At 39.2% G+C, this 21,606-nt stretch overlaps 1 protein-coding gene and 1 long non-coding RNA gene across 8 annotated transcripts in view; one reads left to right on the forward strand and one right to left on the reverse strand.

Moving 5' to 3' along the window:
- Osbpl6 (oxysterol binding protein like 6) overlaps positions 1–21,606 on the reverse strand; it is a 117,110-nt gene that overhangs the window by 12,898 nt on the left and 82,606 nt on the right. For 4 of the 7 annotated variants that reach the window (XM_010636770.1, XM_010636767.1, XM_010636766.1 and 1 more), the window contains 5 exons: positions 20,221–20,386; positions 17,107–17,240; positions 8,015–8,122; positions 6,370–6,507; positions 257–344 (listed from right to left, as the gene is read on the reverse strand). In XM_010636770.1, coding sequence (XP_010635072.1) covers positions 257–344; positions 6,370–6,507; positions 8,015–8,122; positions 17,107–17,240; positions 20,221–20,386 — 634 coding nt within the window. Of the gene's footprint in view, positions 1–256; positions 345–6,369; positions 6,508–8,014; positions 8,123–16,307; positions 16,332–17,106; positions 17,241–20,220; positions 20,387–21,606 lie in introns of all 7 variants that reach the window. The other 3 variants (XM_010636768.1, XM_010636765.1, XM_010636763.1) reach the window with 1 other exon arrangement.
- LOC104870955 lies at positions 373–2,055 on the forward strand. Its single transcript, XR_782670.1, has 3 exons — positions 373–807; positions 1,101–1,198; positions 2,024–2,055. It is a non-coding gene; the product is annotated as an uncharacterized LOC104870955 (long non-coding RNA).

The following is a 21,606-nucleotide window of genomic DNA, read 5'->3' on the forward strand; positions in this document are numbered from 1 at the left end:
ATATATATATATATATTTAATAAGGATTCAAACTTTGGGTTAAGAGGTAAAGCTTTTTCGAATATTTAAACGTGTTCTGCAGATTTCTGCAACTCTTTTATTTCAACAGATTATGTAAAATAAAAATTATGGAACAATCAGCTGGAAAGGGAACAATTAGCGAGGGTAGGAGGAGAGTGACTGACTGTTTATGAGGTCATAAGCGTTGTAATTTTGCATGCAGACAGAAGAACCTGGAAGCCCAGGTGATGCATACTTTGTCGAGAAATATTGTCTGCAACGCTGGTGTTGTCTTCTGAGATGTTATCACTCACATCACTGATGTAAGACTCGTCGTCCGAAGCCTGTGGAGGGGAAGAACACAGACAGTATCGGAATTCTTGTTCTGATTCTTATCTTGGAAGCTCAGATAATCAAGAGACTAAACATTAGAGAATCACTCAAATGAGAAGCAGAGGTCCTAGTGGGAAATGCGGCTGGCACGAGTACAATTCGAAGGTCTCGCACGGGCCAGGATCAGGGGCTGCTAGAAAGGTTGTCTTACATAGTAACCTGCCTTCACGAGAAAGCTGAGGAAGGCCAACATAAACAGAAATGTGTCCAGACAGCACCCCAAGTGTGTTCACAAAGGGAGGCCCCTTCAGCTGGGTGCTGGGGAACAAATAGGGATTGTCCAGTCCTCACAAGGGAGAGCAGCACAGGACGAGGGAGAAGGTAGAAAGGCAAAGACCGCGAGAGAAACATTTACCCTAGGAACGCTGAGAAGTAGACAGCGGCTATGACAGACAATGGGAGAACAGGAAGAAGGTATCATGGTGGTGGGCTTTTAATGCCAACATAAACGGTCCACATGTAACCCTATGGGTCATCACAGACCAACAGAAATGCACAGATTTAGTGTTTAAGAGGATCCTTGGCAGCTTTCCCGAGGGAGCCAGATGCTAGGCTATTGCACAGACAGATCTGGGTAAGAAACACTGACAGTTTAGAGTCAGGTGGTGTCCACGAGGGTTGGGGAGACGTCAAGAATAAAGCCACTCTCTTCATGAGAAAAACATGAAACTAAATGAGAGCAAAATTAACTTGAAAATAAAATTAAGGACGAAGGTACATACTAAGAGAAGTGAGAAACAGAGCAGACGAGACAAGAGGAATAAGAATCATAAGAGGAAAGGGAAAATCAACACCTTTACTACAGGTAAGAATACTATTAATACTTATTTATTTTCTTCAAAGAAGACATAGTGTTCTATTTTTTTCTAAATATAGAAAACAAACATTTGCATTATAAAGATACTAGAAATTACACAAGGTAAACAGCTAAGTATGAAAATACCCGCAATTTTATCACTAACGTTAACTATGTTTAAAATTTGGTTGAATGTTATCTCCCAATTTCAAATGCCTATATAAACACATGGACACAACTATCTTTGAATGCTAAAAAAGGAAGCAGTTTGTATGTTGTTCTATAGCATTCTGAGTGTAATTCCACTACAGTGGCTGTATCTCTTCATCTTTATTTGCAAAGACAGCATATTTCATTGAACATTTAGGGATTCCGCCAGCACTGATGTGGTTTCCCACATTTTACTATGGACAATACTTAGATGAACACCCTTTCAAATCTGCCTGCTGCTTTCATTAAAATTTCTATAATCGAATGGATCACTTTTAGGCTTCAGCTACATATTGCCAAATTGCTCTCCCAGACTGCAGTAATTTGCTCTCTCCATTAAAACTGGGAAAAATCCATCTCTCTACATCTACTTAGCCACCGTACATTGTCTTTTTTTTCACTAGATGTATGACTAATATTATAAATGAAGCTCTTTAACATGTGAATGTGATCATCTGTGAATTTATCTTTTCTGTCTCACATCCATCTATGCTTCTTTCCTCTCCGTTCTCCATCCTTCCCTCTCTGCCTTTTTGTCCCCATTGTCCCCTGGATTGAACCCAGGGCCTTTTTGTGCACTGAGCTACAACCTAAGCCTTTGTCTTATTTTTTATTTTGACACAGGTCTTGCTAAGTCACCCACTCTGGGCTCGAACTTGTTATCCTTCTGCCTCAATCTCGTAAAGTGCCAGGATTACAGGCCTGTGCCACCAACCAGCTCACACATTTTTCTGTTGTCATATACACTGCATTCACCCCTGGCTCCTGATGTATTTTTTTTTAAGTTTATTTATGCCAACTATTTTGGTGTAAAAAATTAAATATGTATGCAATAAAAACAATCAGTATTTACCTTTAAGATTTCTGATTTATTACTGATGTTTATACAATTAAGAGTTGAAAAGAGTTCACATACTTAGAGTGACAGAATGATTGCATGTATGAATGAGTAATGGAAGTTTGGCTTCTGTACACAGAGTAAGTTGATAAAGACAGCAAACTGAGAATAAAATCTCTCTCTGATTCCTAGTTTTTCATTGCACCTGGCTCCCACAGTTCACACTGATTGCAACAGAGCTGATGGGTAAGCCATCAGGGTCACCAAAGCTTTTTTAACTTAGAGAGGAAAAATAAATAAAACTCTGTATTCGATTGCTCTGAAAAATGCTAATGACAAGTATGTTTAAAAGACAACTGCCCTGTGAATCAAATTCATAGTGTATGCATGTCTGTTGTTTGCTAAGAAACACTCATGTTTATGCCATAAAAACTACAGATGTCTATTTCTCTTCAATTTCTGATCTCTACCAAACTAAGATATCACAGAGATGATCCAGTACCACTGGTACAAAAGAATTCTACAGTAACAGTGGGCTCTAAGAAAACTGTGTACTATCATACGCATGTGCGGGGGCAACAGCAAAGTTGGGGTTGTCTTGCTGTGATCCTCTCATGTCATGCTCCAGAAAGAACAAGGCTCTTGGTATTATAATAAAATTTGTCTTATCTCCCATGGTCAAGAAATCTTGGAGCCACATATTCTCTTTACAAACTTTAGGATTCAGAAGTGTTCAGGAAATGGGTTTTTTTTCTTTCCCTAAACATGAGGAGGCATATAGCAGTGCAGAAACAAGTTTCAAATCAGGGCTAAGGCAAGTTCATCATTCTGGGAGCAAGGGGCCATTTTCTTTTAACAGGAGCTGAGGATCTACTAAGAAAGGTAAAGTGCATTGGCAGATATCACAAGAGGACCTTTTCCCCTCAGTCACAGAAAATGTTTATGGAAGACTGCTAAGGCCCTGATGCTTCTCAGAAGAATTGTGTGCTCATCTATTCAGTGAGCAAATATTTATTGAGTATCTGCTCTGGCCTTACCAGGGTTCCTTCAGTCCTGGAGACACAGTGGGAAAGAGTCTCTATCTCCACTGAATTCTAGTGGAGAGACACATAACAAGTGAAAACATGAAGTGTAATTTCACTAGATAGTGGCAAGTGTGAAAGAAAAAATAGGAGGAAAGAGGGATATAAAAGTTGAGGAGAGGAGGAATGGTAACTCTTGATTACAGACAGGTCAGCCACTGAGGGCTTCCTTGATGGTGACTTTTGAGTTTAGGACTAAAGTGAATGGAGGGAGATGACTATGTCTGACTCTAGGGGACGCCCTGCAGCTGGGGTGGGTGTAAATGCAGTGGCCCAATCCTTGAAGACAGACGCTGTGCAGGACATGTAACCTGATCTGACCCTGCAGCTGCTTCTGGGGTTCGCACACATATAGTAAACTCTCCTGGTTGGCTCGCCAAGCTTGTCAGTGTGAAGACTCAAGGGGCCACCGGGTGGGCCGCATCAGAAGGAAACTTAGAGACCAGGGCAGATGAGGTTCATCACTAATCAAGCTTTGCTGAAGCAGAGGAGCAACTCTGAGAACATCACAGTGACCATCACTTGAGTTTATCTCCTGACCCAGCCCCATAAGACTGAGTGTTGCTATAAAGGGAAGGTGTATGTATGTAAAGATAGGGTTTTTTTTAATTTTTTTGACAGTCTTTAAAAACAGGGCACCAGGCACAGGTGTGAAAGTCAATGAAACTTTCCAGAGTGGGTTGAAGCAGAGAAATCTCTCCTACAAGGATAATCACAAGGTGTCTTTAGCAAGTCAAAAACTCCAGGAGTACCAGAATAGAGGCAGCATAAGGCTGCACCCAAGAGTAGGATCAGGTTATAAAAGTCGTCGTGGATAGCTGTAGTTAGGATGTTATCCTAAGGACACCGAAGAATGGGGACATGACAGGGAAGGACTGGAGGGAATAAAAGGAGAGACAAGAAAACCTGCTGTGGGACTTGTAGGGTGATTCAGGTGGAGAAAAGATGGGGACTGTCTGGGAGTGGTGGCAGTGAAGCTGTAGGACAATGTGTGGCTGTGAGGGTTTTAGATACCAGTGTGATGTAATGAGTGAATCTGTATGGGCAGCTGGAAGAGAAAAACAATGGGAGAAAGGAAGATACACAAGTGTCTGATGTGAATATTTAGCTAGAAGAGCCTAAAGCAGTCAATGAGGGTTACAAGTGGACTGTTTTTATCTGGGGTGGTGACGGTAGTATGTGGGGAAGGGGTTTGTTGATTCTTTTTTGTTTTGACAGGCTGAATTAGAGTTCTATGAGCACCCTGGCAGCAATGTCTCACAGGTAGCTGGTTCTGTGGATCCTGAGCTGCCTCTTTCTAAATTTGCTCTGTCCTTGAGCTTCAGACTTGCCTGTCAAAGGTCTGATAAATGACCCTTTGGGAGGTGGTCCTGCAGACTCATGATGCTTCAGAGTAAATGAACTGTTTCCATTCTGCCCTCTACCCTCCTCTGCTCTCTAGGGATGGTGCCACTTCTCCCCGAGGGTTACCACCAATATCTTGCTTGGATTTATGAAATAATCTGCTGCCTACCATCTTCATTTCTGTATCTCTGGTACTTAGTGAAAGTGATATTGGACATCCAACTGAGTGTGCACTAAGAATTTGGAACTAGGGAAATATGTTTGCTGAGGTGGGGCTATAAAGTCACTGGATGATGGGTCTGAGTTCAGATAAGGTGCAGTCAAGTTTGACTGTAACTTGACTGAAAAAGGGAGTACTGGGTCAGCAATAGGAGCTCAAAAAGTCAGCCACAAAAGAAAACTGAAGTAGCTTATCTCCAGCACGGTGGACTGCAGGGGCGAGGACACAAACACCTATCTGTGTGGCAGAGTATCTCTATAAGTGGAAAGGGGCATGGAGCCATACATCTGGCCCTCCTGACTTTAAAGTTCACTCAGCTCATTTCTGCTTCCACTCACTGCTCACTAAGCAGTCCTGACTACAATTAGACTTGTTCTGCAGATTTGCCTGCAGGCAAAGAGACAGTAATGCCTAGCATTACTATTCTGTTCATCTGATAGCATCAATTACCATCACACATAATTAAACTAGCTGTCTTGCCTGTGATAGGAAATCTCTCTGAACCTGTTAATGACTGCCTGGAGATCTCAGAGGCAGGTGCATGCCCTGGTAAGCTAACAAATTCAGCACCTGACACAAGAATTCTATTGACATTTCCTCTGCTATAAACACGATATGTGTTCATTATTTCTTTCTCCATTCCACTTTATATTTGTTTTAAAAATTAGTTATACTTGTAAATATCCCAAAACAACTGCTACTAATTGTCAGGATGTTTCCTTCCCAACTATCTTACTGGAGTAATATTTAGCAACTATTTCATTTTTTTTTTTTTTGGTAAAAATGTGCTACATACTTGCAGTACCAAATGATGAAAGTCAACATTATGTGGGAAAGTTCTGGCTGCTTCCCTTATGAAAAAAAAAAAAATTAAAGCATACTTGAGTAAATTTCAGTAAAAGAATTTCCAAATCCTGCCTTAGAAAGAGATACCCTGTTTCTAAGACCTTGCCGAGGCTTACAAAAAAGTGGCAACCCAATACAGCTTTTGTGGTGGCCAATGGCTAACTTCCAAGAACCACAATTACCCAATGAGATATGTGCTAGACACTAGCATGACATTATCCCTCTAATCTCCAATTCACATCACTGGCAAAGATGTACAACGTCTGTGTGTGTACCTGAATGGTGATTTTTCTATTTCTCCCATTCTTCTTACATTCTTTAGCTAGTTTCCTATAAAGAACCCCATATCATTGACTATTTGGCTATCCTACAATAGCAAACACAGAAAAAAGTCAGAATACATATTTAACTCTTTCGCTTTATTATCAGACTCAAAAGTAATAAAATGATGCCCAAAAGTATGGCCAAGTGCTCGGTACATGGGAACCAATATGGTCGGCATGCTTTTGACTCTCCTACAATTTGAGCATCTATGATGCACACGAACAAACATGGCCACCAAAAACTTCCACAATCTTACTTTCTTTAACTCAAACTCATGGTCACAAGCAGTTGAGGTTGACACGCTCAGCAGCCTTACCTCATTCTCTGATGAACTGGCGGACAGGAGCACCTCTTGGGCATCAAAGAACTCAGACACAGACTCTGACATGGAGAGGCGGCTCTCATTGGCTACTTGCTGGGACAGGGGGAGACTGACATGGATTTGCTCACCAGGCTACAGAAAAGAGAAGCAAATGTTACTATCATTTGTACTCCTGTGGGAAAGCTACTCCTTCACATTAGCCAGACTTTTAAAGAAACCCACACCAGTTAAGAGATTGGTGACCACCAGTAATTTTCACTTGAACTGTGTAAGATTCCTTCTACTATGTTGCTAAAGATTTTAAAAGGCACAGTTGAAAGGTACTGAACCTCATTTCAGATTATAGTATTTATTCTCTAAGTACTAAATATTGTTTTCAAGGAAGCTATGTGAATTTAATCAGAAATATATATATATATACTTGACATCTAATGTATATTACAGATTAACAATATTCTAATTAAAGATCATTAAATAATTGTTGAATGATAAATTTTCAAATATTTCTAAATTTTGGGCAGCTGAGTGAATGTAGATGTTGCCAGAGATCAGGTGAACAGATACAGAGTAGGCAACTAAAGTCAAAGGCAAGTTGCTTTGGGGTAACATACCCTAAATAGCTGGGTGGTACACTATGCTTCTTTTTTCTGTAGTCTGGGATACTTACATCAGGAGATTTACATATGTTTTTGGTGTAAATATGAACTTACAGTATTACTTACATGTACCACTGTGTTTTGGGTGTAAATACGACCTGTAGTATCACCTACATGTATCACTATGCACAAAGCTCTAATATTACTGTCAGTGTACGTTGGCCATAAAATAACAAATTTACAAAGGTTCATAAACACACTGACACACTGAAGTTTAGCTCAGATTCTGAATGTTCTCCTATTCTCTTACCATTTCTTCAGACTGAAAGATGGGATAATAGCACCTACCTCAGAGAATGTTGCAAGGATCAGATGAGATGACACATGCAAAGTAGTTAGCACGATACCTGCCACACAGTAAGCATTCACCTGGCACCTGTGAGCTATTAATCATCATTGTCACCAGTGGGGGCTGTTGTGGCACCAGTAGTATCATCTTAGCAAGATCAGTGGACTTTTCTTTCCAAACCCTCAGGATATTTTTTTTTCTTTTGCAGTAAAGATTGAACCCAGGGTATACACTGAGTTACATCCCCAGATTTTTTTTTCTTTATTTTGAGTCAGAGTTCTACCTCAGCCTCCCAAGTAGTGGGATTACAGATGTGTGGTGCTATGCCCCAGTATTAGGAAACCTCTGCTTAGCAGCATCTCAACTAAAAATTTTTTTTCAATATTTCATTGGCCATTCAGTGCTAACGAACATCTTAGATAAAGAATCAAACACAGAAAAGTAAGAGTCTGGAATAGATATTTAAATTAGATATTTGGTGACATCAGGGGAAAAGAGACAGTGATCACCGAGAATATATGATACTAAATTCGTAAATTCTGTATTCCAAAGAATACTGAACTGTCAGCAACACGAATATTTATGGAGGGAATCTTATTAATAGTAAAAGAATTGTACAAAAATGGACACAAATGTGCAGTAAATCTAGATGCTATGAAATAGGTACTCTACATCTATTAAAAATGAGTCTTACCTCATCAGGGCTAGGAATAATATTTACACTGACAACCTGATCACAAATAATAGACTCTGAATGTATTCTGTTCAACCGACTCCTCAGTTCAGCATTCTGGTTGAGTGCCTTAAAATAACAAAAACCACATTTGTAATTTCAAATTAACAAGCAAGCATAAAATAGATTGAGTATACAGGTATAACTTTGACAACAATATGAATGATGCTCTTACTTTTAGAATCATTGAGGCAGGAAATAGAGGGCTCAGAATTAAGGTATAAAGTCTTTTTACACTATAAGATCACTACTTAGATTTGCGGGCTGAGTTAGTGGACTTTATAAAAATGATAGCATGGAATTTGATCTCTCGTACAGGCAGGCCCACACATCCAAGCCCAGTCTACCACCTCATGTATATTACTTTTTGCAGCCTGGGATGAAAATTCTTTCTTTCTCACTTTCTCTCCTTCTCTCTCTCTCTCTCCCTCCCTCCCTTCCTTCCTTTTTCTCTTTCTCCTTCTCTGTCTCTCTTTCTCTTTCTAAAGTTTGACAGTCATTTCAAAGCCAGGTAGTTACCTTAAGAATTCTGTGGAAATGGAATGAATAATAAACTGGTTTTAGTTTATAGAATTATATTTAGTCTGGTTAAAGAAAACAGCTGTATTTTCATTTTCTGGGAGCATATCACTAACACATATGACAGTACAGTGGACCTAACTCAAGTGCAGACCAAAGGGGGACTTCACTGACCAATGCAGACACTGACAACCATAATAAAGAACGTAAGACCGACAGCAAACCACTCCAAGTTACCTATACCACACCACTTTCAACACACTTAAGTTGGCACTGATAAAACACCACTTGCTACAACATAGTTTAGTATGTGCAACAATTGCATTTATTGCAAGAATAGAACAACTTTACATAGCATGGCCTCCCTACAGGGCCCAAGGACCAAAGCTGAGTGAGTGCCCTGGAAATGTACACCACACTGCCATATGAGGATCCATTACATCCAGTAAGACAGGTGTGGTTCACAGAACTGTACCAAGCCTCAGGTATAACACCTGTGTGAGGATAAGGCCCAGTGAAATGATGGGCAATTCTTTTCCTTCCCGTTAAAATTAGCCTTTGGAAGGTGGAGGATGTTTTGGAGGATCAGTGTGAGAGTTTACTAAGAGGGCATCTCTCCCAGGGAACAGCCATTTTGCTTCATCTGGAGCCAATACATATAATAAACCAATACATATACAAATATAATATCATAATTATAACTATACCTATTGAAACACCCAGGGAAAACACAAAGGAACGAGATTCTGAGCTTGTACTATAGGGCCTCTTCTCAAGCCTGGGGCAGTAAGCTTCTCTCCTCCCTCCACCCCTGTTCCCCACTCTTCCCTGCCTTTAGCCAAGCTCTTGCTTTTTGAGGGCGGAAATGTTCACTTGCAGCTCTGGCTTTTCTTTAAAAACTTCAAAACCAGTTTGTAAAATGCATAAAATACATAATACACTTGATCTGTTGTGTCAGGTACTGATGGATTAAAAGTGGATACAGAAACAACAGCTATTATGTTTGCAGATAGGAGGAATGCGTCTCCGATCATCGGAGAAAGCAGGTATGAATTAGAAAAACTATGTTCTTAATAGAAAAAAAAATCCAAAACTATGTGCCTCAAAGGAAGACTCCTAATATCTTTTCATTCTGCAAAAATGCTCAGGGTAATTTTTTTTAGAGCAAAAATCTCAAGTACTTAAAATTAGGAAAAAAAAAACAAAACACCAACCCTCTGTTGATCTTATCTTTTGTGGCTACCATAGACTTTTTACTTGCTCTTTCATTATTTCTCTGCCTACAAGTATGTGTAAGTTGTCTCGGTCATTGAACTTTTTGGAACCAGATCAATTTTGCCCGAGTAGGAGGCCTCACGGTAAACTGTTTGATACGTTTAATTGCAGGATAAGTCTTAATATGAGGGTTTTATACAAACCTCAACTAAAGGTTCCTCCCAAGTAACCGCACCTCTGCCGTTGCTGGAATGATGTTAATGAAATAATCTGACAAAAACCCGCGGGCACGGATAAGAAATGTTTTTCTCCAGCATGGGCGAGTTAAACACAAGTTTGCTGTTTTGAGGAAAGTGTAGAATTGTCTTCTCTGGATATTTAACAATGTAAAATGCTCATTTAAGTCCTCTCCTTATTTACTAAATACAATCCTGCCTAACAGGTATGTGTGAAGGGCACAAGATAATCTATAGCCATTAATAGCAAGAAAAAATGAGGGAAAAGTGTTTTTGAAATCTGAAAATGTATTTTTTTTCCTTTCTTAGATGTAAAGTGAAAAAATAAAATATCCTGGATAGGAACCACAGATGAGGTTTTCTTGATTGGTAGGGTAACTGGTCTGGACCAAGATACTTAGTTTTGCTGGACCTCAATTTCTTTAGGTGAACAATAAGGCAATGGTACTGGATAACTTTTAAAGTCCTCTTCAAATTTCACTGAAACACTAAGAATCGTACATGCTTTTTAGTTATCATTGTGAAGAGCAAGTGCCATTCCAGGATAATGTAAAAATAATTTTGGTTTCTTTCTGATTCTTACATGATGGTTAGAAAGTTTTCTGTGTTCAGTGGGTTGATCATAAGTATTTGACTTTCTAATAGGAAAAGAAAATATTTTTTACATTATATGAAAAGTTTGACACTCACTGTGATGGTCTGAAGAGCTTTTAAAAACACTTACGTCCTTAATTAATCATTTCTCTTATTGGAACTCTTTTTTCCTCAACTGGGTGACAAATGGGTAGCAAGTAGGTAGTAAGGGGGTAAAAGAGAAATTCTGGTTAAAGTATTTCTTACTGAGATGAAGAAAAATAGAAATTTTTATTCTTTAAGTTTTTAAACTTCAAAAGTAAATTTTTTGAAATTATATCTAAAATTTAAAGCCAAGGATGTGTCATCATTTAACTTTACTGCTTAGGAATTACAGAATTACAGTTGATTGATTAAATATGAATATTGTGCCACAAGTGAGCAGTGTTTGGTCCTATTTTACATATATGGCAATGCATTCTAGTACTTATTATTCTCCTTCAGAGACCCAAGATAGACTCCATCCTGCTTCTATTATTTCAAACATGCGTGTGGAATTCGAAGCAAAAAATTTAAAAGGAATACTTTCGTTAATAATATATATGTGGTGGTGGAGAAAAGTTGTTTCTCCAACAGCACAAAAAGCATGACGTAAATATCCACTTCTGGCAACTCCGATGGTACAGAGTAAGCTGCCCACCGAGCATGCAATAGCCCATTTCTGTGTGTCTTACCCAGGCTGGCTCCTCCTTTTACCTGGACCATACAGGCTGTTTTTGAAGTTTGCTAGAGCCAAGTGCCTAGTGCTGCATGGTACAGCACTCTCAGGGCATGCTCAGGACCACACTGGGACATCCCTCACCTCTTTCCTCTGTACTGGTACCACAGAAATTGTGGGAATGTGGAAGAACATAGGCACTGCCAGGGAAATGAGGCTCTCAGTGATAATTAACACGAGAGAACCCAGAAGACACAGAAGTAGTGTAAGGAAGGTCCTCAAGGAGAGCAAACAGTGGCAAAGCAAGGAAAAAGGAGGCAGATCACCGGCCACTGGTGCCAGCCAATGAGCAAGAAAAGCTATTGAGACCTGTCAGTGATTATTCTGTTCTATTAGTGGCTGTAGGACCAAAGCCTGACAGGGAGGGAGCTCCTGGGAGCTAGGAATTGTCTCTAAAGTCTTCGCTGAGAAGGTTTTACACACATGCTCACTACTTACTTAAGTGAGCTTGTACTGCCACAGAAACTCTGCATGGCAGCTCATTTGCCTGTGGCTGTGTCCTTCACACTCAAGCCAGATACATCCAAGAAATGTACAATTCCTTTTCATGCAGAACAGAAGTTGCCATTTGAAGTTCTGGGCTAGAATCAAGGACCTAAATCCCTACTTATGTAGCTATTAACCCTGCAGACAATGGATGAGAATTTACCTTAGACTGGCTGAGATTGTAATAAACGTTTTATTAAATGGAAATGTGAGTTGGGGAAGAAAACACAGCAGTCTCATGGTTGAAAGATTTGAAACATACTGCAAGAGAGAATCATCACAGATGCAGACACTTTGGATAAAAGTAAATAAAACTGGTTCAATATGAATGAGAAAGTAAGTGTGGAAACTGTCAAAGACAGTACTGCCAAAAACCAAATGCTGGGTATCTCTTTAAAATCAGCTCTGATTTTTTTGAATTAAAGATACTATTATATTATATGCAAAAAGTAGAATATTAAAAAAATTTCTTACTACTCAACTATTGGTGGTTGGTTGATCTCTAAATTGTTTTCTATTCATTTTTTCATACAGTTTACTGGGCACATAGTTTGCATGCAGTATCTCCCTCTTATTCTTTGCATAAGTATTTCTTTTATGTTGCAAGCTCTTCAGAAACATAATTTAGTTGCATAAGAAGCAATGATTTCCTATTATTACATTTAATGTGGCTACTGACTTTTACCAGAGTAAATAATGCTGGCATGAATATTTATGAACATAATTATATTTTTATATTCAGCCTTACTTCCTTGAACTAGTAGTCACAGTAACACAACCTACAGGATCAATGGGTAAAAACTCTTTAAGACTTTAAATATTGCCAAATTATAGACAAAATGACAGCAATTTAAATATGACAGATACTTTAAAAAATTTCTGATAGAACTATCTTCATGCACAATAAATTTGAGCAAGTCTCAGGAACTGTGGCATTCAGGACCAAATAGATTTGGAAATTCTATCCCATCACAATATATTTATTTTGGGCATGTAAAATGTGTACAGGAAAAATGGCAGATACTACAACTGGGACTTTTGAAGTAAGCCACGATGTGCTGCAAGCCAGTATTTTTGCTCACATTCTCATACGCAACATATTTCACTGATTCTAAGATGCATATTTCTCCCCAAACTGAGCATCTCTGAAGCAAAACATCAGTTCAATTGACAGTAATGGTCTTTTTTTTTTTTTGTCAGTAATGCACAAAATAATAATGCATCCAACAATGGATAGCATATTAATTTAATGAAACATAGTAATTCTAGCTGGAGAAGATAGATCATATTTTCTGCTTGCATTTGTATGGACCTGATACTTTATATTTAGCACAAGATATACATAAATTCTAGGCCCAGAAATCAAATTAGTAACACTGTGCATGGAGGATATACTCAGGCAGAGTTGGGCGCTAAGGTACTTGAGTTTGATGTTCAGGGTACTACATAAAACAGGACATGAAATTATAGCTGATGTGTAATAAGGTCATCTCAAAGTGATAGCTTCTGCATAAAACGTCCTGCCCTGTAAGTTTAAGCTCAACAGCTATGCAGTCTTCCAGGTGTGAAAGTTAGTTTAAGTTTCATGGGGATAAAAATAACAAAATTACATACACATGTGTGCACACAGGATTGAAGAAGTAATATTATTTTAGAAGAGGAACTCATTTAATTGTCCAGCCCTGAACATTGTTACTCACTCAAGGCAGGTAACAATTTATGCTGAACATGTAGTGAAGAATGATAATTTCATGTGTTTTATATGCTATGTGACTTGTAAAGGGCTTACAGAATTTTCAGAGCTGATACATATTCTTAAATACTTCATTAAAAAGCAGCACTTTGATCATTAGAGACCAATCAAATAGGATTTATGTCAAATAAAATATAAGCTTAAGCATATTAGGCTAGTTAAAGTTAATTCAATACCATCTCTCCTTCCTTTCTTTTCTCTGGAAAGATTTGATCATGAGGAAGATAACTGGGGATTTAACTGGTGACACTTGAATATGGACCAAAAATGCCCCAGGCTACCTTGAAATCACACTGCAAGGTGAAGTTGTACTAATATAAAAATATACTCAAAGCCTGGAAGGCAACAGTCTCCCTGTACTCAAGCTATTCAGTATTTGTTTAATCTTAAGTGCTGTGTTAAAATAAAGTAAGGACAGTGAAAACAGACTTGAAAAACAAAAAGAAAGACTTGGCAACAGGGATGGTTGCACCAGTTGTCTCCCACCCTTAGCATCTTCACCTGGTTCATTCTTCTTAAACATGCTGTGATGACTGCCAAATTCCAGGGTCAACATCAGGGCACATATTACTTGCTTTTAATCAGATGCTGTTAATTTTTTCCTTCTTGAGACTATTAGAACTCTACTCTTGACCTCAGTGATTGTCACTCCCCAGTTCCTTGGCTGCTTCCCTTGGGTGTCCATCAAAGAATCGTTTTTCTTAGCCTGATCTTAAAACATTAATGTTCTCTATAACAAGCAGTACCAGTACAGCTGAATCTCCTTTATTTAGACTGGATATATGAATCATCAACATCCATATAGCCCATTGCCTGCTGGATGATCCATAAAATCACTCATCATGTATTTCTGAAATGCCATTTCCTCTTGTTCCCTTTCTTAGGGCAAAGAACTATCATATACCCAGGTATCTAAGACTCTGTCTCCTTGTCTCTCTCTAACATTCATCCGATCTCCGAGCAATCACTCCTCCTCAGTGTCTCTGAAACCCATCCTCTCCTCTACTGATGCGAGTATCTCCTTAGTTCTGGAATATTGTTTCAAGCATCAATAATACATTCTTGAATTATTTCAAATACTAAGAGTCTGCTCAATTAGCTTTGCTTCAATTTCATTCCTCCTCATGCCATGCCAGGCTGATCTTTCTAATACACAGAAACATGCAGTAATATATTCAACATCTAGCATTATCATTAACCAGTTAAATTCAAGTCCACCCCATCACCAACAGGATACTCTTTTGTGTACACCCTGATGAGCTGGTTCCTACCCACTTAGCTATTCCCAGAGTAACTTCCTTATTCACCCCACTCTTCAGTCACCTCTCCAGTAGTCTAATAATGGATAGTGATTCATCAGAAAGGGTAAGCTATCATTAATTTTCAATGCCTATGCAAAGGCTGTGGTGATTTCTAAAACAGAATTCAGCCTCACAGTGGTCAGAAGGTCAGAAAAGATGACCTGTGAAGCAATGATTGGCCCAATTGAAGGCATGGGTGGATGCAAAATGTGAACACAGCTAAAACACGTTGACAATACAGTTCTGAGCACCAGACTGTCCAGAGGAGGGGGTGCAACAGTTTTCATATGCCAAATGGCTTTCACATCTCGAGTCCTTTGTCTACAAACACCTAAATAAAACAAACAGAACCCAAAGAACCCAACAAAAATCTACTGAAGCTCCGACTTTAGATGCAAATTAATGTGCTTTCACAAGAGAGGGAAATATTTTAACCCAAAGGATGCAAGTTTATATAATTTTGCTTTATTTTACTTTTATCATGTCAGCAGTAGGCTAATCCGTGTCAACTCTGCAAGTCTGAGCTGTGGCTCTGCTCTCAGCTCGGGATCTCCTATTCTAATGAACAACTGGAGCGTTACAAACCACACCACCATGCATTGCATTGCTGTGGAAGCTGTGATGTGGTCCTTTCTATACCATCTCCTGGGTAAATACTGCTCATCTTCCCAATCAGATCATGAGCTTCTTGGGAAACAAACACATAGTGTTCCATTATCTTGCTCAATACCTGGTACACAGTGAGTGGAGTAAAGGAATGAACAGATAAATAACTTTTTAAATTTCTCTTCTTAATCACTTCTAATTTCACCTAAAGCTCAAGTCTACATCTCTACCAATGATTCTTACCAAAAAAAGAAAAAAAAAAAGCAAGCAGCAAGCGAGAAACAAATTTTCTTATTTTTCTTACTACGTGTTTGACTTATAACCTAAGCTTTCATCATTAAACACATATTAAGGAAACAGTGCAACACTTAGGGGACCAAGAGTATATTTTATGTGTTAATTTGACTATTATCTTGACTTTTTCGATTCATGACATTTTCAGAGTAATGATTCATAAGATCTACTAATGCCCACGGAGTGCTGAGAAGAGTCCAGGGAGAATCCTTAAGGGCTTCTAGGAGTGAACCCGCTGCAGGCTGGAGGACAGTGCTGGGGGATGCGCATGCTCCCCAGCCCACCCCCGCCCGGCATAGCACTGGAAGCAGCGTGCACCATGGTGAACGCAGGAAGTGTGGCCAGGTAGCAGCCAATCCAGGACACAAAACTTAACACTGAAAATATGCTGACGATCCAAGTACGGAAGACATGGTAATACAGTTTAGGTCTAACTTTTAGGGACTGAAGTCACTATTCAGGCGGAATCTGACCCACATGGAGAGCCACTTACCCAGGATTTGCTTGCTCCTTCACTCTGATCCAAGGCACCAGGAAGTGAATAATATTTTATATGAACACTGAGTTCTCACATACAATCATATAACAACATTGAATTCTCAAAGGAATTAAAATAAGTGCATCTATGGGCTAAGTGAAGAAAATGTTTCCTTCAGAGGACATACTCAGAGTAAAAAGGCACACACAAAACTAAGGGATTTGTATCAGAAATCTCAATTTTAATATACATAAGGACTTGGTGTTAACAAGACCAACTACATGCCACATATGGAAATGCAAAAGTTTAGCTTCAGAAAACATCTTAGGAAGAGAACCCCAAGGCTGTACTTCAGAAATAAAAAGAAGATCTAGTAGATTTTGATATATATATATATATATATCCCCAGACCAGGGATGATCAAAGATGTTCAAACTCTGGACATTGCACTTGCGAAGCAGGTGGTGGCACCACTGAGCTAAATCCCTGGCAGGGCAATATATTTTGAAACGTATTTTAGATGTTTAAACCCCCCTGTTTTTAAAAATCAGGGCTACCTTATAAATGAACTTAGACATTAAGTATTCAATTAGTCAGAATAACAATTATATGTGTGCAAGCAAGTTTGGTTTATTCTCACTCTTACCTTGACATTTTGGGGAAGAAAGATAGCAAAGCTCAATACCAGCACTGTAATGACTCAAGAGAGAATGTCAGAGGATCTGCCAACCCCAGGCCTGATGCCTCCACCCCCAGCTTGTGCCTGATCGAGTTGGGACCATTCCACACATGGGAAAACTAACACTTTCTTTACCTGAGACAGTGACTGCCGCAGCCGGGCCATCTGGGTGCTGTGGCCTTTATTGTGATCTTGCTCTGAAACCATCTGCTTCAGCTTTTCTTTCTCTATAGCTATGCTATTAAATGCAGACTTCAAGAGAGAATGCACTGGGTGGGAAGAAAAGTGAGAAACAAAAATTAAATGCATCCAGAACAAACATACAATATGATAAACTCCTCAGAATTTTAATCATACCTAGACATTTTCTGGAAAAGCTATGCTGCAGTCTAATAAAAAAATAATCCTGAAAATGAAATCTATCAGACTGCAGTACCTACACTCAAAACAAATATGGTAATTATAATTAATTAGGGTGAACATTTTTGTCTTTCATGCCAGACAAGCCAATAAAGATGTGGAAACATCATGTATCAACTCTAAATATCAATATGTAGAAATTAATTTATAATCCTTGAAAAAGGAACATATTTTACTTGCCATATTTGATAATATTTTGAGCAATTCCGTGTAGCATAAACTGTCACACAAATCATTTAGAATTAGTCAAAAATTATTTCCCAAAAGTACACTCTCTAAAAAAGAGCATTTTATGAATCCTATCACCACAACACAGACAGCTGCCGTGGAAGTTCCGATAGTTGCCCGAGAGCACTTGAACTCTCTTCTCAGCCAGGAAGGTCTCGGTGCTGAAGATGCCTGGGTCTAAGAGCAACGCTGAACACCACTCGCTCCATTTCCTCCACACTTCACAAGTGACATTGGTAAAATCGGAAGCAGGCTTTCATCCTGAACTACAAAGAGCTAACTCCTATTTTCTTACAATAACAGAGCTTCTATCACATGCAAAGTCTTTGCACTAAAACAACTCTTTTCCTATTTAGGAAAAGTTATTTTTAAAAGAGGTGGAAAATTTTAGCCCAAAATATAGTGGCCTGAATTAAAGGGGGAAATGGCAGGATGTCAAGGATGGATAACCTATTCCTTTATGTACTAGGTTCCTTCACCAGTGTAAAGCTAATAACTTACAGCTGCACTGCATTAACACTGCTGGTGGCTCTAAAAGCAGTCTCCTCACTCATTTAGAAATTCATAATGCTTTCCAAGCAGCCACACAACAGCCATGGAAAGGCCTTTTATTTTTCTAGCATAGAAGATACGTGTGTCTGTTGAAAACCGTTTCAAAGGAAGCTTTAAAACTGTTGTCGGGGGGGCGATTTAGCTCAGTGGTTTGGTGGCCTGCCTAGCAAGCACAATCTTTTATTTTTCTAGCATAGAAGATACGTGTGTCTGTTGAAAACCGTTTCAAAGGAAGCTTTAAAACTGTTGAAACTTGGATTTCCTGAAAGCTTCAGGATTGTGAACAAACAGACAAAGCTTTCCTGGGGCCGCCTGCAAATGAGTCCACCTCCCGGGAACAGCTGTGGGGCTCCCACACTCTCAACTAACACATTTGATTTGCTGTCTTAGTCTATCAGCTGCTACCCGGCTCCAGGAGTAGAAATTACAGGCTGTAAATCTCTGCTGTTATGGGAACAATGTTATTACTGTAGCCTAATAACATAATTAGCATCCAGTTAAAAATGCAATAGAAATGTACTTGCTAGGACTGAAAAAGCAGGTGAAGCAGAGTTGACCTTATAGCGTATCGACTGACAAATCTATAGAAAAAAGGATAAAAATGACTTCATTTAATGTTTTAGGGTTATGGAATTAAAGATCTGACTATCTGTTACATAATTATCTCTCACATATCCATATCTGGAATTTAGAGTAGCACAGTAAGAAGGAAATTAATTTAGAGGTCAAGGCTCTTTGAAAAGTTAATTGGGAAGCCCACCATCTTTGATTGTGTTTTGAGTCTGTACATTTTTTGTTGAGTTCAACATTCACAGGGATGCCTAGGGACATTCTTTCCTAAAACATCAGGCTCTTGAGTATCGGGGTTACATAAAGATGTGCCATTTAACACACATTCTCAAGGATATTTTATAAATTACTACCAACAGCCCCAGGGGAAATAAATGATGAGTTCACCATAAGGTGTTTTGGGCTGAAACAACACAATGCATATCTCTCGCGAGATTTTAAGAGACCCAAGAAGGTACCATTCTAAGTCAAATGATGTTAGTTACGTACAACACAGTGAGAGAGGAGTTAATCTGGGAACAGCACAGACAGACAGGACTGCTTGGTCCTTCTACATCCTACTATCCTGCTTTTTCCTTGTTATACCCTACTCTCTGGAGCAGATAACTAACTTACAAACAAATCTTACTGAAAGCTTAATACATTAAAAAAAAAAAAAGAGACTCAAAAGTGTGGTTGATTTATTATTTCCTCAATTCTGGGCTTGCCCATGACACTTTGACCAGCAGCGGAGTTTAGTGGAAGAGACACTGCGTCAGTTTCAGAGCTGGCCTGGAAGGAAGCTGCTTCCACCTCCAGCCTCTTGGAGCCCAAACTGTCAGGGACAGGAGGAGGGCACAGTTGTGGGCAGCCACGCAGCTGTCCTGCAGATGTGCCAGGCACAGGAGGAAAACCACTCTGGGTCTTTCAGCTCAGCCCAGCCTCTGGCCAAACACCATTGACTGAGCATGGTCCTCGAACACTGTGCAGAAGCGTGGCTCTCAGCTAAGCTCTGCCTAAATATTGTTTAAAAATAAGTGAATATTGTCTTAAAAAATCAAATAGAATCTATTTTTCCTTGCAAAGGATAAGCAATGCAATTGTATTAAAAAGACATTTTTCAGGGGCTGGGGATTTAGCTCAGTAGTTCCACTGCCTGCCTTATAAACACAAGGTCCTGAGTTCAATCCCCCCATCCCACCCCGCAAAAACAAGATGAGTGGTAGCACCTAACTGGACTGCTTAGGATAATATTTTCTTCTCTCCCCACCCGCAGTGACACTTAATTCAGTCAAAAGTGAGACCTGTGGTGTCTATTTTCCCAAGAGGCAGGAACCTCAGCCTGCACATTTTGTGTCTAGAACTCCCACCAGCATAAAAAACTATTTAATCTTTGTTCCATTATCCCCTACACAAATATAAAAGAACAAATCTTTTATCAATCAATTCCCTCATCAAAGAAGAGACCTTCCTTAAAGGGCACATTGTATTTGCCGTTACCTTTCTGTGCAATTAGACAAAATTCTTCCTGCAGCTTTGTATAATCTGTTGAACTTTCCAGAGGGTCAGTGAGATGGCTAGGGGGAGTCTGAAATTCAATATCTGCACACAGGTTGGGGTTGGAGGAATGCAAGCGAACCGGCGACATCGTGGCACTGAAAGGGACCTGAAAGGGGAAGTACAAATTATTAAAGAGCGGTAGTGCACGGATCCACTTTCTCTTAACACAGAAAAGATCCCTCCCATTCTTTAAAATGATAGATTCTCCTCTGACGACGTGCTTGGAGAGGCTTAGTACTCATTTATTTTGCAGGTAGCTGGGCTGGGAAAAGAGTCTCATTTCCCATAGTTGACGTCATGGACTCCCTGGTTTTTCTCTGTTACGGAGTGATGATTACAGAATGACAGGAAGGAAGGTGTAATTCACTTCCAATCTGAAACCACCCTTGTACATTTAAAAAAATCACTGGCTGAAAGCTGCAGTCTGAACTATGATATCGGTGGCCTTCTCTTACAAAGTCAAAGCACTTATGGTAGAGGACTGTGCTCACATCTCCCTGAGCCTGGAGCAAGACCTAACTAAGTATGTAAAAACTTGAGAGGTGTGTATACAGAAAGATTCACTTGCTCCTTAGTCATTAGACAAAATACAAATCAATTTTAACAGGAAATAAAAGAATGGCTTAAAGAAACTCACAATTATTTTGAAAATAAATTTACTAAAGTGTACATTAGTACATGGAAGATATACTATATAAATCACTATGATTTATCTTTCTATATTACACAACACTCTATTATATATATGTGCATGGCTTATGAACTGGCCAGTAGTGAAAAGCAAAATGCAGAAAATGGCTAGAGGTACTTCCTGGTCCAAAGCTGGCTCTGGAATAGGCCTAAGATGGATGGTAAAGAAGCATCTTTTCCTCCCTTCCTCTTCAAGAAGGTGCTACCCAAGCATTACAAATGCTGTTGGCCAAACATTCTTGGAAAAATGAAATACGGATTCTTCTCACAAGTCAGATCACCAGTAACTTTTCCCTAACTGTTAGATGTTCATTCAGTCGTCCGTAGGAACCACATTCTAGACTCCACTCAAAGCTAAGTTTTGAATACCTGAAAGGATAATTCCCATCTAACAGAAAATATCCTGTAGGAGGAAGGAAACAAAACACTTTTTATTTTATTTTTAGTTTTTGCTTTAAGCTTCCGAACACTTGGTGAGTGTGAATGGAAATTGGGTGCTGTCTCTTTCTAAGGAGAGAGAGAAGGTAGAAAGAACTAAAAACTTAAGCCTTAAGTACAACTGAGGGGCATCTGAACCTACCTAGACAGAGGCCCTTTTGATGTAGCTCTGTACTGGCAGATAGTTATTTATCTCAT

This window comes from Fukomys damarensis, unplaced genomic scaffold (assembly GCF_012274545.1).
Source record: "Fukomys damarensis isolate Sample0158 unplaced genomic scaffold, DMR_v1.0_HiC HiC_scaffold_26, whole genome shotgun sequence".
Classification (NCBI taxonomy): domain Eukaryota; kingdom Metazoa; phylum Chordata; class Mammalia; order Rodentia; family Bathyergidae; genus Fukomys; species Fukomys damarensis.